Source organism: Rhagoletis pomonella, unplaced genomic scaffold (assembly GCF_013731165.1).
Source record: "Rhagoletis pomonella isolate Grant_MI unplaced genomic scaffold, Rhpom_1.0 Rhpom_scaffold_00010, whole genome shotgun sequence".
In the NCBI taxonomy this organism is placed as follows: domain Eukaryota; kingdom Metazoa; phylum Arthropoda; class Insecta; order Diptera; family Tephritidae; genus Rhagoletis; species Rhagoletis pomonella.
The window spans coordinates 18,210,263-18,228,567 of NW_023458564.1; the positions used below are offsets into that span (position 1 = coordinate 18,210,263).

General features: G+C 35.5%; 1 protein-coding gene across 1 annotated transcript; it reads right to left on the reverse strand.

The window, feature by feature from the left end:
- Positions 1–305: 305 nt before the first annotated feature.
- LOC118746521 (N-acetylgalactosaminyltransferase 6-like) lies at positions 306–5,967 on the reverse strand. Its single transcript, XM_036480368.1, has 3 exons — positions 5,576–5,967; positions 1,034–1,802; positions 306–962 (listed from the first exon to the last, which is right to left on the reverse strand). The coding sequence occupies exons 1-3, from the start codon at positions 5,965–5,967 to the stop codon at positions 306–308; spliced, it is 1,818 nt and encodes a 605-aa protein (XP_036336261.1).
- Positions 5,968–18,305: the final 12,338 nt, after the last annotated feature.

Genomic DNA, 18,305 nt, shown 5'->3' on the forward strand with positions numbered 1-18,305 from the left:
TTAATATACCACGCTTTTATAAATGGACTAAAAATTAGAAAATAATATATCTCAGTCCCATAGAATTTGTTTTGATAACTTTTATTTTTATTATGATCTAAGGTAATTCCTTAAAATACATTTTTTTCCGAGCATCCAAACATTGAGCTTAACAGAAAAAGCAGTCAGCCTTAAATTACGAGTTATATAGTATATAGTTTAGTACAAATAATTGTTTCGTAAACTCGTAACTAAATTATTATTTAATTTACAAATATCTAATATAAATTTTATAACTATGTGTAATATTTTTTCATAAACATTATCTATTTGGGAAGAGTGTCAAAATACTTATCGAGCAATGTTTCATTTACGTGAACAAAAGCCCATTTCATTAATGGATTGTTAAGGGCACACCTATCAACAACAACTTGATGGAAATCAGGTCGAGCTTCTAAGCAAAAATTCCTGTTTTTCCCGTAAACCAGCCACTGCATTTTACGGTTATAATACCACAACTGGTCGGTATCACCAATGTGGCAATCATAGATCAACACCATTGAGTTTCCCTTTCTCTGTGTTGTCTGCAAGCAGTAGTCTTCACCACGCATGCGCAAATCATGATTTTCACTTAGGGACCAGTCCTGATTGCGGCTGGGAAAAAACGCGTCCTCCTCACACTGCTTAATTCCGATCGGCCCGTAGTCCGGTGGGCCTAATGTGTCCAGACAAAGATTCGGTGCTCCCACACTGCGCACTTGACCAAATGCAAAATCGGCAGTGCCTCTCGGGGGATAATGTTTCACCAAATCAAAAGCAACATTCTCCATAAACCACTTAAATGATTTACAATTTAAATTCTGCCGCACTGCTTTTGGCTCTGTTAAATCGCCTTCTTTGATTTTTTCGTACAAACCTGGTGCATGCTGATAGACATACTTTTTGTAGTCGTCCATCCATACCTCAACAATGCGTTTATAGTTCTGCAAAATGAAGTAGGTATGTACATACATACATGTATGCTTATATAAACGTCCTTACTTATAGAGCTTACCTTATGTAAGTAGTCGCCTTTACGATTATTTGGTACACCAGGCCATTTATCGTTTCGAAAAATATGCCCGACACGTGAGCATGGCACATCCAGTAGTCTTCCGCCACACATCCAGATCTTAAAACTTAAATCGTACTGCTCTCCACCCCATATATCTAAACCATCATCGTATCCTCCCAACTCCCAAAACCATTCTCGTGCTATGGAGAACAAACCACCCGCCATGATAGGATTCTCGAAAGGTTTGGTGGGATCTTTCAAATCCCGTTCCAACATAGGAAGCCGCTTGTAATCGAGTGTCCAATCGAATGCGCCACGTGCACCTTCATCTTGAGCAGTATACGAGAAGGTTTCGTCGTTAATCACATCGATCATGGGGCATACAACTGTACGCTTATCTTGAGCAATTAGATGCAGCAGTGGAGGCAGCCAATTATAGTTGGCCTCTATGTGTGAATCCATGAAAACCAAAACGTCCCCGACAGCCTTAATTGCGCCAGCCAGACGCGCCAAGATCAGTCCCTTTCGCTTTGGTAATCGTATAATATCTACTTTCGGAAAATCCTTTTTAACATATTCGTCGAGCTGTGTCTTTAACTCGACTCGATCGCTGAAATCATCAACGAGTATTATTTCTTTTATCAACTCAGGTGGTGTACGATTGGCAACACTATGCAAAGATCGTAACAAAGCGCTGAAGTGTTCGTTGTAGAAGGGTATTATTATGCTAACAGTTGGCAAATCGGCAAAATATTTCATCATTCGGCATCTGAAATGAAACGTTTCTTAAAACTTTATTTGAAAAAAGATTATAATCGGTCTTGAAAAGAACATGGCATAATTTGGGATCACCGATGAGTCCATGACGGCCAAAGTTGGCTGTCTACATTAAAAAAATAAGATATTGTTTAAAATGCATAACGGAAAAATGTTGCTTATAACCACAGCTTTCTGATTTACTACTTAGGTATCAACATATAGCAATGTATTTCTAAGATATCAGCGAACAAATGATACAAAATTCGCATTGCACTATAGGGAAAATATCAAATTTTTAAATGACACAAAAAGCTTCGAAACACCTAAACCTAATATTGGGTCGTAGATTATGAATATACATACATATATGCCGTTTTTCCATATCAGGTCATTTTCGCAAGATATTTTAATTTTTTTTTTTGAAAAGAGGACAAATCTTAACAAGGAAACAATTAAAACCAGTAATTTTTTAACGAAAATCAAAACCGACTACAATTCTCATATAAAAAATTTAAGAGTACCGTTAATTTCTTCATGATCCAATGATCGGATCTAAACCAAATTAGTATGCGACTGCCTCTGAGGTACCACCTTCCCTTCAAAAGAATAATTATAGAAATCGGTTGTCGGGGCTCAAAGTTAGGCGGTAACCTAAATAAACAAAAAATATCCCGAAGAATTGATAACCTCCTACTTTTTTGAAGTCGGTTAAAAATAAAAAAATATTTCGTATTTCTTTTCATTTGTATTAAAGCGTGTTCCTAACAATGAAAATCGATGCTATTTATCCATGGTTGTGAATTGTCAAACGAAATATGCAATAATTTTTTCATGAAGTAGGAGCAGGAAATAATGTTACTCATACGCAGTGTTGCCAGGACTTCGTCATGAGAACACGTCCCTCTTGGTCTGAAAAAACGTCATTTCCTACCCAAAAACGTCTTTATCAAATGAATGTACAAAAAATTGTTTGAACCCCAAACCGCACCCCCTGTGTGCGCTAATGCTAAGAGCTCATGTTTACTTAACTTTAAACACTTTGTGTGTAGTTTTTCTCTACTTGACAAATTTTATATGTAAAAGTAAACAGACAGTGTTTAATTTTGCACACACCAAGAGAGGAAACTGTTTACCTTTCTTTGTATGCGTAAATTTAAACAACAATTTTTTAGAGGAAATTTTGAACATTGTAAAAGTAAGCAAGCAATGTTTAATTTAATTAACAGGGTGTGTAGATTTGCATTCATTAAGAGAGGAAACTGTTTACCTTTCTTTGTATGCGCAAATTTAAGCAGAAAATTTTTAGAGTGTGTCCAATAACTAATGGGGGTTGTAACAAAATTTTACTTAATTAAATTAAACACTTAGGTACTTCGCGTCATGCTGAAACGATCTTATGAGGACATCTCTTCTGCACACTTGAGCGTCGTTTTCTATAACTCCATTAAACTTTGTCATGTCTGCGATTTGCACCGGTTTCACCGAAAATCATAAATTATTATTAACTTTCTCTTCTTAATTGAAAGAAGAAAGAAGTTGTGGGAAAGAATACTTCGGCAACACAGAAATGAGAATTGTACTTAGTAAGGGTACATAATAAACAATTGTCTGTATCCACATCGTGGGGTGGGGTGCAATAACACCATGCGCAATAAGGCCATATATCCATTTTATTTGGAATTAAAACCATATGACGTTATTTCCAATCCAGAAGTGAAACAAAGTCATATTCAAAATTGGACCATTGAGTAATAAAGTCATAATTGAAAAGAACTTCTCAAACAATATAGACGCAATTTTCTCGATTTAAGTTGTTGCAAAGTAATGAATATCTCCAAGTTCCCGGGACTGTGATAACGACATCCCGAAAATCCCGGGCTCGTAAAAAGCGAGAAAATTAACATCCCTAATGTTCACGTAGCATTCTCATTGGAGCATTGAGTTTAACGAGATCTAAAAGGACAGAACAGTCAATTGCTCCACTCAAAACTTCATGTAAGACCATTAGGCCAGATATAATTCGTCTACTGCGAAGTGTATGTAAATGTATACAAGTTTGCAACGCGAAATATGTGGAGGAAAATTATTTGCAAACCTAATTTGGGCTAGACCAAATTTTAAAAAACTTTTCTGAACCCGTTCTATCCTTTTATGGTGAATTTCATAAGTGGGAATTTCATATGAGAGAGGCATATTCAAGTTTAGACCTAAGAAAGGCAGAATACAAAATCTTTCTTGCATAAGGGTCCTTGAATTGTGCACTATTAGGTTTTTTGGAAAAAAAAATAAAACATTTCGTTCGCGCATTATTTTTCTTTATATTCTAAATTTCTATCCAAAATTGCTTTAATTTTTGAACGCCTTAATGCACTCTTTTTATATACATACATACATAAAACATATAAATGTATATCGATAAAAGGCGAAAATATCGGGCTGCATTCAAAACTTATTTTACTGAAATCCCGGGGAGCTTTTGATTGCCTAAATATTTGAAATGATTCTCTAAATAATTAAACGCAATAATTGTTGACAAAAAAAGTCAACGCCATTTTTTATCAATGGAAATTGTTAAATTAAAAAAAGTACAAAAAAACCAGCGGCAAAAAAATAAAAAACAACGGAAATTTTTAGCTGCACACTGTTGGTTAAACTAAAATTCCATGGGCTATAAAACTTCATACCATAAATTGTTTTAAAAATTCAGACTATTAAATTTTTCTGAATGTTGCATATACACTTGTGATTAGCAAATTAAGGCATCGATATTTTGATAAATTTTGGCCATTTTTCTTTTGTTTATTTAATGTTTATTATTTTTCCATAAAAGTCTAGCTCATATAACAAAAATCCCTTAGCAAACATCCTTACGATTTTAATAAAATAAAGCTAATATTATTGATTACTGAAATGGGTGATACAAAAGATTGGAGATGAAGAAGTTGCCGTACATCGTTAGAGAAAATTGTGTATGATGAGTTGGCGATAAATTTAACTTGGCGTGGGACATCAGAGAAACCAAGCATACAAAACTTTGCAACTTTTTCCTTCCTAAAAAGTTAAAAAAAAAACATATTTATTAGCAGTGCTTATATCTTACTAATTTTCATTTTTTAATAATTCCCAGATGTTTGTCACTCCAAGTTCGAAATTCTTCAGATTTTCAAATAAATAAAAGTGTTTTACGCGCCAGGGAAAGAGTGCTCTAACGGAAACATTCAAATGAAAATACACGCGGGAATTTACGCTTTTAATATAGTGGCCAAATTTCTATGCTTAACTAAAAAATGTGAACAGATATTTTTGTTGTTTTTAATGTTATTAATAAAACAAATATATTTGCAGTTTTTTACAATAAGATAGAAGTAAAAAAGAAACCTCTAAAGGTAGTTTTTATGTCACGTTTCTGTGTCTCCCAGACGACTCTAAGAAGTTACTTCCTGTAGTGTCGCATGTGCGTCAGCGTGGACGTAACGCTTACGAAGAATAGTAAAAAGATCAAAAAGCGATAATTTCCGCGAGGAAATTTGACTTCTTGAAGTTACGTTTTAGCCACTTCCGCGATAATAAATGCTAGCTGGGATATATCAAAGAAATACCGTTCGCAAAATAAAACAAAACGGCTTACACTTATAAAAACAGCTTTGTAGGTGGCTTATTATTTAGATCGTAGAATGCTGTGATTTTTCGTTTTTACCACCATAAAAAAAATTTAAAATGTGGAGACAAGAAAATAGCACTTTGTTTTGAAAATTACCTATATATATTTATAAGTCCACATACCCATGGAAACGTATATCCGGCACTGAACGATTAACAGAAATCACATCTGATAACAACGCATTAAATCCATTTTTTTTGGTCATTTGTTGTTTCAGCTGCAGCTTCGATGGATCATTAATGTATACCGGTTCACCGCGCTCGCCAGGTCCTGTGCGAGTTGCTTCTCTTTCCATCGCGTCCACATCGTGCCAGTCCTTGAATTGAGCTCTAGAACTCTGCAATATCTCCTCATTTTTCTGCCAAAATGAGTATTTTTTTATTTCTTGGGCTTCTTTTTCATTAATAGCACGTTGTATTGGGATCACTTGAGATAAGAGAACATAAGTTGCGAGACCGATTGTAAAAATGCACAAAAGTCGAACCCCACTAGAAGCACGTATTTTCCGTTTCATTTCATTTACTCAAAACCTTAAGCGACACAACGGACATACAGCTTGTCTTAAACTGAACTGAAACTTAAATTCTATATTTGGAGAAATTTCAACCTGGTTTTCCGACGAAATTTATCATCTACCAAAAGCCATATTGTATTTTCACCTGAGTAAATAAGGCCGTAAAAGTAAATGGATAAATTTCTAACAGTGCATGTAAATAGATACATACATACATATATATGTACATACGTTTTAAAACTTAAGTTATTTCGATCAATGCTACTTTATACAAATGCAATGTATATGTTTATGTACATATACCTATGTGCATATGTACACTTACGATCAAAAAAACGCGGACAATTTTTTACCTGTTACTGCGCTTCTATTGTAACTAAAGCTAGGTAACGAAATTTTTTAGTTTTTGTAGTAACCATTGATAAATCCTTAAGGCCCCATCAATGATGCCATATTCTAGCCATAACCATACCCATAGCAATTATCTGTTCCAATGAAACATATAGGCAGCTCTGTAAATGATAACACTGTGCGGTCGAAATTCAAAAGTGCGGCCAAAATTCGGAGGTTCAAAGAAATTTCGTACAACTGGCTACGAATCCGTAGTCAGAATTTCAAAATACGAAATGGCGGATCCAGTAAGGCGTCTGGTAAATTTCGGGCTTTTGAATTAGAACTGTTAGAAATATTTTGAGTATGCAGTTTTATAGCCCACAGTTTAGTATCACAAATTGCAAGTTTGCAGTAACAAGGACTTAAATACCTTTGAATTTTGAGATTTTTTGTTGACAGTGCCAGTTATTTTCTTTCATTCGAAGTGTGTTCGAGATATGAAGAAATTGAGCAACACCTTCAACAATAAAAAATTCCAAAAATTAACCCTAAGTCCCAGCTTCTTTTAACTTGCACTTTATTATACTTAAATTAAATGGGCCACAAAACTGCATGCTCAAAACAACTCTAGGAAATCTGATTAAAATATTTCAAATTTTGCTGAACATTTATTAAAATTCGTCGAATTTATATAAATTTTCTACAAATTTTGAAATTTTGATTTACATGTTTTTTTTTAGATAGTCAGTCATATTTTCATAAAAAAATAATACATATTTTTTTCTCTTTATTTTGTTTTAAATTAAACTGTATTAAGCCTTTTTATTCTAAAAATAAAATTGTATGTTCGGATTCGATGCTTTAGAAATGTGCTAATTTTTGGCCACCAAGACGTCTGCTTTTTAAATAATTTTTGTAAAAGAGACTTAACTCTGCATTATAGCTGTAAAACTATCGATAGTCAGCCCATTCGATGTTTTCGATAGTTTGCATTGAAACTACCGATAGTATTGGATAATTTTAAAATGCATATACGAAGCCTTTTATATAAAATTTTTCGTTTCTTATAGTCCCTGAAGAATTATCTTATTGTTATATAGCATTTTCCAATAACTTTGTCCTTTTTCCCCGACTTTTCAAATATTTTAGACCGATAATATGATAAGCCATAATTCCCAAAATTAGAAAAACAAATTCGCTTATAAACGCTTATAAAGAATATTGTATGTATTAGAAAAAAGCACAAAAAATCATACACATACAATCAATTCAATATGTTTAAATTTAATTTCTGTATACAAGTCGTAAGAATAGAAAGCAATTACGATCACAAGTATTAATCAAAACAAAACAAAATTTTATATGTAGAAGAAAAATATTAAGTACATACTTATCTTATATAGTACTGATAATAACATATCACAAGTATTAGTTAAAACAAAACAAAAACGTATTCAGCCATATCATACATATAAATTAATCAAAACAATTGGGGCATTCAGGCCAAGACTGAAAATCTACAACTTTTATCACGTATTTTGCTATATTCTCAAATAACCGTATAAACTAAGACCGCGTTACCTAGGGTAAAGGACTAACAATTTTATCAGATCTATTATTAAATTCAACTGCTTTCAATTTGCTTTATCAAATGATCGAAAGAAAAAAAGTGCGTTCAAAGTTTCACGCTTTACCAAAATCCGAAGAAAGTTATTATACATTGGCGGTCAAAACTATAACATCAAGACAAATTTCTAATTTTTAACTATTAATTTTTCATATTATTATTATTAATTTTTCATTAACGCGAATTTGGGACACTTGAAACTTGCACGTTGTTATATTTAAATTTAATGGGCTATAAAACTGTGTGCCGCGTGTGCCCAAAACAGCCCAGAAATTATTCCTGTACTCAGCAAAATAGGTAATAGAGAGCGAAAATTGGAACGTATTGGATCGTAAGTGTCTTCTTCTTCCTGCCCGAAACAGTCCGGACTTTTTCTCCGGGTAAAAATGGATAAAGTGTCAAAGTGCATATCAGCTGTTTTGTGTTTACATTTTACCTGCTTGGTGCTTTTTAGGAATAAGTGAATGGCCTGTTGATGTACTTTCAATTTTTATATATCAAATTCGTTAAACACAATTTGCAAGAGCTTGCATTTAAGTGACAAAAAAAAACTACGTGAATCAGCTGTTTCTCAAATTCTGGGCACAAAATGTGTTTTTTTGCGTTCTCGTACTCCTGGATTATGTTCCATTTTTGAGAGCAAACTTTTCGCTTATTCTCTAATTACCGGATGCGGTCCGGATTGTTAGGGAAAGAACCTATTGTGAAATATGTGGTTTCCGTGTACGCATGGTATTCTGGGTTTGGTATAACATAGGACATCCAAAGGTTAATCAAGTCAACCCAATAACTCAAAGTTGGTAAATTTGCACATTTATGCTTCTGGATTAAGGGTGACGATGTGTATTACTTCACATTTTTTTCAATTTTTATACGCCTGTCCTACATATCATCGCTGTAAGAATATCTCAACGCCTGAGTGGAAAATCGACCTATATCGGCAGCCAGTTTGACACTCAGGTGTCGATTTCCTGGTAATATTCCTCTATTTGCATGAAAACAAGTCAAAAAATTTAAATTTAGTACTCCACTCTACTTACTAAACTAAATTTATATTTGCCTATTAGCTAAGATTGTATTTTCAAATGGAACCATTTAGTTTACACATAGCTATTAATAAGGATTAATCAATCAACTTCAATAAAATTTTCGAGGGATTTTTTATATGATTTATTTTGGAACGAATCTCCGTCATCCCTTGTCAAGTTTGGTTTGCAGACTTTTTTATATGTTAAATTCGACCCAGGCGACGCCCATGACCATTGGTTTTATTCGAAAACGGAAAAAATTTACAGTTTTATACAAGCAGCAAAATATGTGAAATGTCCACATCTTACGCGCTGCACATTGTAATAAATCCTCCGTAAGGAAATTCTGGATGAAGTATATAGAACCTGACAGTTTGGCCCATCGTACTGGAAGCGCACAACCACGAAAGACCTCGGAGCGCGATGATAGAAATAGATATCGTGAAGGTAGCTCGGCGAGATCGATTTAAACTGCTCCAGAAATTGCCACGGAATTGAAGGAACATAGAATCTAGCATCTCAACGATGCAGTGTCGCTTAAAAGAAATGTTATGGTGGCCTGGGAACAAGTCATATTTTCTGAATGGTGCAAAATAAGTCAATTCAATTCAGGTTCAACAAGCGTGGTTTGCCGCAAAAAGATTTAGTTACAGCTGCGTTCAGACTACTGTAAAGCATTCTCAGTATGTAATGGTGTGGGGTGCAATAACAAGCCAATGAGTTGGTAAATTTTTGTTATTGGAGAGTTAATTTTTATTCCGTCGGCTACATTGGCAACACAGTAAAGCCTATCTTTTGCCAACTATTGAAGGGCTAGGGGGTCAAGGCTCTTGGTATTGATGCATACGTGGTGTAATGCTTTGAGTCAGGGACAGATAGTTCAAGACCGACCATACGTGGCGATGAGTCACACCCTCCGATATGTGCCCCTGCCTTTACTGAATATGCCGGATCTAAAGGATAAATCTCTTAATTCCGAGTGTCATCCGCACCGTACTTATGGGCTGAATGACACTACGTTATTGTGCCTTATAACGGTGGCCTCCAGATACCTGGCGACCTCTGGTTGTAAACAGTCCGGCTCGAAGATATAATGGGGGCTATGTCCCAGCTGACATACTTTCCCCCACACTCGTGGTACCAATTATGAATGTAACGAAATAATACTTGTTTACAAAAGCTAGACGTAGCTGAACAGCTCCAAAAAGAAAACCAGACCAATCTTTTCCTTTCGCCTATAGCCGAAACTTACTATGCAGCAATGTTGGGGCAAGTGGTCCCCTGCATGATGTAGAAATCGTCGACGCTAGCACTGTCCAAGAGCTGGTTCAAAAACCTACCAAAATGGCTTCTTTCCTAAAAAGATTAGAACAATAGCTAGTATATACACATATAAGTAAATATTATACATAGCACACCAAAAAGTGGTATATGATTTCAACCAGACCCACCTACCGACAAGTAATTCGACCCTCTGAACCCGAATCTGAGGTCTGTTTGAGTTCTACACCCGCAAAATTTTGAGTGAATTGCGAAAAACCTGAAAAAAGGGCAACAAATCGCATAGTTTATAGTTTTAATAAAACCTTCGGAGAAAAAACGTGAAAAATCTGAGCAGAAAATGAAATTCGAAAGTAGAATTTTTATACATCACTCATTCGCATACTTCTAAAAGTTAGTTGAAAAATGGTCCATATTTTACAAAATCAAAATACACTATGATCGCGTACTTAACTACTTATCGTGTATAAAGATGACAATTTCTACTTGCCTGAATACAGACATAATAAAAATCAAACAGAATAAAATAAAAAATAAATCAAACCAAACCAAAAATTTTATGTTTTATAGAATATTTGAATATTACAATTGATTTAAAGGATTTTGACCAAAAATTATTATTGGACAAAGCAAAACACGGAGCTACCGCACTATTCCATGGCCCGGAACCGTTTTGCGTGCTCACCAAAGCCCATTTAAGGGAGGTCATAAACAAGTGGGTCGACAAAAAATTCGATAGGCACTGGAGTGAATGTCCGGGGCAAAGACAAGCTAAGCGGTTCATCTGCCCATTACAAGAAGCTTCAAAAAAGCTCATAAATCTAGGCAGGGAGGACCTTCGAACTCTCACTGGGTACTTCACGGGACATTGTTCCCTGCGTTATCACCTCAGTGAAATGAATCTTTCAGACACGAGCGTCTGTCGCTTCTGTGAAATGGATGAAGAAACGCCTTTGTGAATGTGTTGCACTCGCATTGTATTGTGTGTGGGTTCGTGTATGTGTGCAAAGCTTTTTTAAGGGAGCTAAGGGAGTGTCAAAACTCTAATGTCAATAATGAGCAAACCTTTAATTATTGAATCATGCTTATATCTTACTAATTTTCATTTTTTAATAATTCCCAGATGTTTGTCACTCCAAGTTCAGATTTTCAAATAAATAAAAGTATTTTACGCGCCAGGGAAAGAGTGCTCTAACGGAAAAATTCAAATGAAAATACACGCGCGGATTTACGCTTTTAATATAGTGGCCAAATTTCTATCTATAAAAATGTGAACAGATATTTTTGTTCTTCTTAATGTTATTAAAATAAAAAAAAAATAAAAATATATTTTCAGTTTTTTACAATAAGATAGAAGTAAAAAAGGAACCTCTAAAGGTAGTTTATACGTCTCGTTTCTGTGTATCCCAGACGACACTAAGAAGTTACTTGGTGTAGCGTCTTATGTGAGTAAGTATGGATATACCGAGATGGCACTAAGAAGTTACTTCCTGTAGTGTCGCTTGTGCGTCAGCGTTGACGTAACGCTTACGGGGAATAGGTGTTCCCAAAGGAGGATAGTGAAAAGATCAGAAAGCTATAACTTCCGCGATGAAATTTAACTTCTTGAAGTTACTTTTCCGCCACTTCAACGATAATAAATTGTTGCTGGGTATATGTACATAAATAAGTAAGGTAAAAATAGACCTCATGGTTGGGAGTGTCCTCAACCGCGTACGCAGGGCCACGATGGATGAAATTACCATTGTTGTGGACCCAATTTCTGCTGATATTATCAGAAGTGCGTGCAATATTAACTATGGTTTGGCACGGTCAAGCTACGAGAAAAGGCCAAGCCATATTTGTAGTAGTCATAATATGTCGTCATCTGTCACAAACTGGTACGTCTCGGGGGAAGTGTCAGGCCATATACACATAGAGTTCTATATTGGTAACTTTCCTGAGCATGAACTAGTTTTTAGAAATCATAGAAAAACGAACTGGGAACTCTTTCGCCTTATTATGGAGGAAGGCGAAAATAGCCGAATGAGTCCAATCACGACCACACAAGAGCCGAGTCTGAACAGCTTCACTCAGATATTGTAATATCTTTCAACCGTAGCTGTCCCCAAGAAAAGTTAAAATCCAAACGTGATGTGCGTTGGTGGATAGTAAACTATTCAATAGAGCAAAAACTATGGGTGATTGGAACCCGTATAAAATTGCCTCCTACAACAAAGAGTTAAGCAGATCCAAAATAGCTAGCAGGCGAAAACACTGTGAGGAAAGTAACAGACCCCCCGAGACAGTACGCCTCCATAAAGCTCTAATAAAGGATCACAAGAACACAATCGGCACTATGAAAAGACCAGATGGGAGCTACACACAGCATCCGGGTTACCACCTTAGTTTAATAATAATAGTTGAGCTCAACCCAAAATGTTTGTTGGGATGCGTGATCAACGCCTATATTAACATGGCTTTATTTTAAATACTTTTACAAAATGTTTACATGAAAATAAAAAATGACAAAACTAATCCGTTTTTAATGCAGTTAGTCGTTTTTTTTTAATTTAAACAATTAAATGTATTACGGAAACTTATGTTATTTTAAGATTTTATTTTGGAATTAGTAGCCTTGAAAAGATTAAGATTTATGCTTAGAGGATTAAAATAACCAACTGATGAGTTATAAGAAAGCAAGTCTAACTTTTAATATAAAAATATGACTTATATTTGTGATATTAAAATTGGCATTTTTTACACTAGCTGTATACAGTAAAAATACTTAAGTACATAGATATGTACATAAAATGTGTGGGCATATGTATCTAGCTGCATTTAATTCAAATATTTACTATTTGCCTGTACTTAACACTGCCTTAGTCGCGTTCCAAACATAATGTTGAATTATTCTCAAGGGTAAGAAATAAAGTTTTTCTGATATATATTCTTTTATCAAAAATTATTTTTTTTTATTTTTTTTTTTTTTGCTATAATTATATAGATATATAAAGAGACTCCGTCGCCGAGTAATGTCGTTCACCCCGGTGGACGAGTGTCTAGCTACAATCCGCATAAAAGCGAGATTCTTCAACATCTCGCTCATCTGCGCCCATGCCCCGACGGAAGAGAAAGATGAGGCATCCAAGGATTTCTTCTATGAGCGCTGTCCCGTCATGATATCAAGATCGTGCTTGGCGACATTAATGCCAGGGTGGGCAAGGAAGAGATCTTTGGAACTACCGTCAAAAAATACAGCCTCAACGATGAAACGTCCGACAACGGATTGAGGCTGATCGACTTCGCCGGGGCCCGAACCATGGTAGTATGCAGTACTACGTTCAAGCATAAAAAGATCCATGAAGCTACGTGGCTGTCTCCGGATCGCAAAACGAGAAACCAAATCGATAATATTGTGATAGACGGAAGACACGCTTCCAATGTTTTAAACTACGTACACTTCGAGGCCCAAACATCGACTTGGACCACTATCTTGTTGCAGCCAAGATACGCACCCGCCTATGTGCAGCAAAAAATGTGCGCCCAAATATGCAAGGAAAGCTTAACGTCGAAAAGCTGCAATCACAACAGACAGCCAGCGCTTTCGCTACTCGACTCTCACACCTGCTCTCAGAGAGCACTCTTCAACAAACCGACATATGCGAGCAGTGGAACCACATTTCCCGCTCATTAAGTACCGCCGCCGAAGAAGTAGTCGCATTTCAGCGAGCCCGAAAGAACAACTGGTACGATGAGGAGTGTCAGGAAGCTGCAAAGAAAAAGATACCGCCTACAGGGCCAGACTGCGATCGGGCGCAACGCGAGCTATGTGGGACCACTATAGGGATCTGAAGAGGGAAGCGAGACGTATTTGCTGCAATAAAATAAAATTTTACCAAAGAGTTAGGCGACTTACGGAAGGTTTCAAGACCAGGGCGCACTCCTGTAAGAACAACAATGGTGACCTAATAACCGATGTTCAGAGCGTACTTAAATTTTGGAGGAAACACGTCTCCGCCCTACTGTATGGTAGCAGCCGGAAAGTTGTGGAGAAGAAGGACCCGAGCACGCAGTCAATGATGACGGAGTCGACGTTCCACCGCCTGACTATGACGAGGTACGAATAGCAATAACGCGGCTGAAAAACAACAAAGCTGCTGGAGTTCAGAGCCTGCCTGCTGAGCTATTCAAGTAAGGTGGCGAGGAGTTGATAAGGTGTATGCATCAACTCTTATGCAGAACATGGTCAGACGAACGCATGTCCGACGCCCCCACTGCGATGGGAAGATCAGGTGGAGAAGGACTTGGCTTCACTTGGCGTTTCCAATTGGCGTCAGTTGGCACAGAGGAGAAACGACTGGCGTGCTTTGCTGAACTCGGCCTAAATCGCTTAGGCGGTTACTGCGCCAAATAAGAAGAACTTATATCATGTTCTGACCAGAAAACACTTTGAAAACGAGTTTTGGGATTGTGGGCAGAAGGCTGTTCACACCAGCTGTTAGTGTTATCGTTGACATTTCTTATATCTTTTGATTACAGTTTTGCTACACAAAAACAAAACCAAAATACTTTTCCTTCATTTTCTTTTCATTTACAACCTTTTACTTTCATACGAATTTTACTTTGGCTAGCCAATTAACAATAAACCCGAAATGGCGTATTAAATATGACTTCCACTTCGATAAATAATCGAAAATAAACTAGTGAAGACACGGATTTGATTGAGTGGAACGTATGTTTTCAAGTAGTTTCCAGCGAAAACTAGTTTTCGTTTGACAGATTTTACATGGGCGAAAACACAAGTTTTAGGTCGAAAACCAGTTTTAGCAACGAAAACATGTTTTCGATGTTGGTCAGAACATGGTATTAGCTCCTTTTGTTTATTCATACATGTATGTTTAATAAACGTATTTCTGTCAGATACTGGTCTTACATATGAAAAGAAGAGCTGATAAAAACAGAGAACATAAATATAAGAACGAGAAGGTGCAAACGACTCAGTCGAATTCATTATAGTATGGAATTTTTATTTTCTGAAACGTTTCTAGTAGCGAATTTAACAGAGGCATTTGGAACGCAATGATTCTGTTAAATTCCGAGGTAGACACACAGAAGTAAATGTTTAGCAACAGATATGTATGTGTTTTGCCAGCAACATTTGGCAACATGTGTGTTTAAAGAAGTTGCAGGCTTATAAAAAAACGAAAACCTGCCAAATCTTCGTTTTAAAAGTATTTTTTTTTCATGTTTTAAATTTTTGTACTTAATTATGCACATTAATAAATGAATAAAAATTTTTGTGAACATACGTTTGTACATACATATGCACATAAACAAATTTTGCCTGCGGTTGATTTTTTTTCGTCACGTTTATAATTTTTATGAGTTTCAGATGATATTTAGTAGAAACACCCACTCCTTCCACAGAATTTAATATCTATGAAAAGTTGTACATACATACCTACAGCGAACCAAATATCGTCGCTCGAATAAAGAAACAGTGTAAATGCCACATACACTATTACAGTATATTTTGCTTAGCTGCACATCCTTCTTTGCACGAAAAACTTGTGCACGTAACCGAAAAAGGCACTTAAGCGAATTTTCTTTACTACTTCAATGAGGAAGGTATCCGAATCCCTATGAAACCAAATATTGGCGGAGCACTTACCATGTAGAAATTACTGCAAGCGAAATTTTTACCGAATGTTATCTAATTATCTATATAACTTCATAAATTGATAGCAATTTTCGTTGTTCTGCGAGATGAGCAAAATAAATAAAAGGTTGTAAAATTAGGTAATTGTAGGGCCAGTGCAGGTAAACGCAATACTTTCCTTGATAATTGATACTAGTCGCACAATTTTTAAGGCAGGTATCGCCAATGTGCAGGTATGTTGAATTCATCTATCGGAGCAGTTTCCTTATAAATGTTAAAAACAATGCGTTTGATGCGCATTTTGGGGTAGGTATCTTAAATGTGCACTTAAGCATAGAGGCAGCAAAGCAAAATATACTGTATTCGATAATTGCACCATCAGAAAAATCTTTAGTTTTCTTAAATATTTCTTTGGCTCACTAATTTATTCCCGAAAAAACGAAATTGTATTTGTATGGTTTGTAATGGTTTATAAAAACTTCCAAATCGTTTTTCTCAAAACTATACTTTTCATGTTACACTATTTCATTATTCCAGCGACGATATATTCATATGTATACATAAACTGTGACGCGACATTTTGCAAGTTTTGGTTATTTTCCTTTAGTTTTTTTTTTTTAGTTTAATATTTTTTTATGAAACTAAACCTGATCAGTAAGTTGGTAATGAGAAATATAAAATCATAATGAGAAAATAAAAATTGATAATGGGAAATATAAATTCATATTGAGAATATATAAATTGATAATGAGGAATGTAACTTCAAAATGAGAATATATAAATTGATAATAAGAAAACGTAAATTCCTAATGAGAAAATGTAAACTGATAATGAGAACATAAAAAATTATGTCACTGAAGAGCTACAATTACATTACTCTCGAGTCTGCGAGCTAATGTCGCGATATTAGGTGAATTAAAGCAAGCATAAAGGGACACTGCCAAAAAAATTTATAATATATACAACCCGAAATTACAGTTGGACAACGCATTTACACCCCCGCTGTGTGTGAGCGCTCCGTTTGCCTTTTTATGTGTAACACTTCAGCTGTGGTTATTGCATTAATAAAGTGGACGTTTGTCCCTCTGGAAGCAGGGAGCTGTGAGTGGCGCGGTGGCCAACTTTTTTTGTCGGCAACGTAACATTCGGCAAAACAAATTAAATTTTGTTTCATCCTTCCATGCTATTTGTTTACCACTTTCGGCTCGTTTCAATTTGTTATCCTGCGAGTTCATGGTTATTGGTTGCGTATGGACTTTTTTGCAACTGTACAGATTGCCCTTGAGATAATTTGCCACTGCTGTGGAGCTCAATTCTACATTAAAATGGTTTTGTACTTTTCTTTTTAATTGTCCAAGGGTAAAACTGCAGTCACCTTCAAGCCACGATAACATAGTCATCACGTTGTCTTCAGTCAGCTTTTTCGGTCGCTTACACCTCTTGGTTTTGCTTCCGTATCTTCGCTAACACCCAGCGATAGGCCTGAGTGTACGTATTTTCTCATTATGAATTTATGTTTTCCCATTATCAATTTATATATACCCAATATGAATTTACATTTCTCATTATCAATTTGTATTTTCTCAATATGAATTTTCATTTCTCATTATCAATTTGTATTTGCTCAATATAAACTTGAAAAGGTATAGTAAAATTGTAAGGAAAAAGTACTTGCCCCAACTAGAAAATCTTTAATACAACAATATCGTGTTGACACGCTGTTAAAAATAAACAAAAGTAAAACTGTTGACAACAAATGTAAAGTTGTTGGATTAAAAATTTGTTGAATTTCAGTTCCAAAAGCCACGCTGTTGATTTAAAAGTGAATCTTTAAGCCAAAAACGAAATTCACAAGAAGTATTGGTACTTCTAAAAGTAAAATTTTTATGACAACCGCATTCGTAATTTAAATTACCGCAGAACTTGTTGAGAAAATTAAAGTCGCGTCATTTCTGTGGCAATTGTTTTACGAAACAGACGTTCCTTTCAAGTTTAAAAATATGGATTTGAATATTATAAATGTGTCCGCAGATTTTGTGAAAATTCATGTGAAAGCCACCGACTTCCAATATCTTATCTTAAAATTGAAATTGATATACTTGGAATAGGGATTATCTAGCGAAGCCATACAAATTATGTCTGAGTTTTCAATAAAATCCGTGGAGATATTAAAAATGATGTACACTCACGATATTGATGAAATTTTTAACAGCGGGACCGTCATCGCAGTCAAAGGATATCAATAGAAGTAAGTATTGAGAAGCTTTACATTATCATGTCCTTAATAAATATTACATCGTATTATTTCCTAGATTCAAAGCACTTTTATTCGTTCAATTTGCTGCAGTCAAAGTCAAACAAAAAGAAGACGAAATGAAGTAGTGTGCCATTTGTATGTTCAGTCGAAAATCTGTCAGAGTTCTATGTG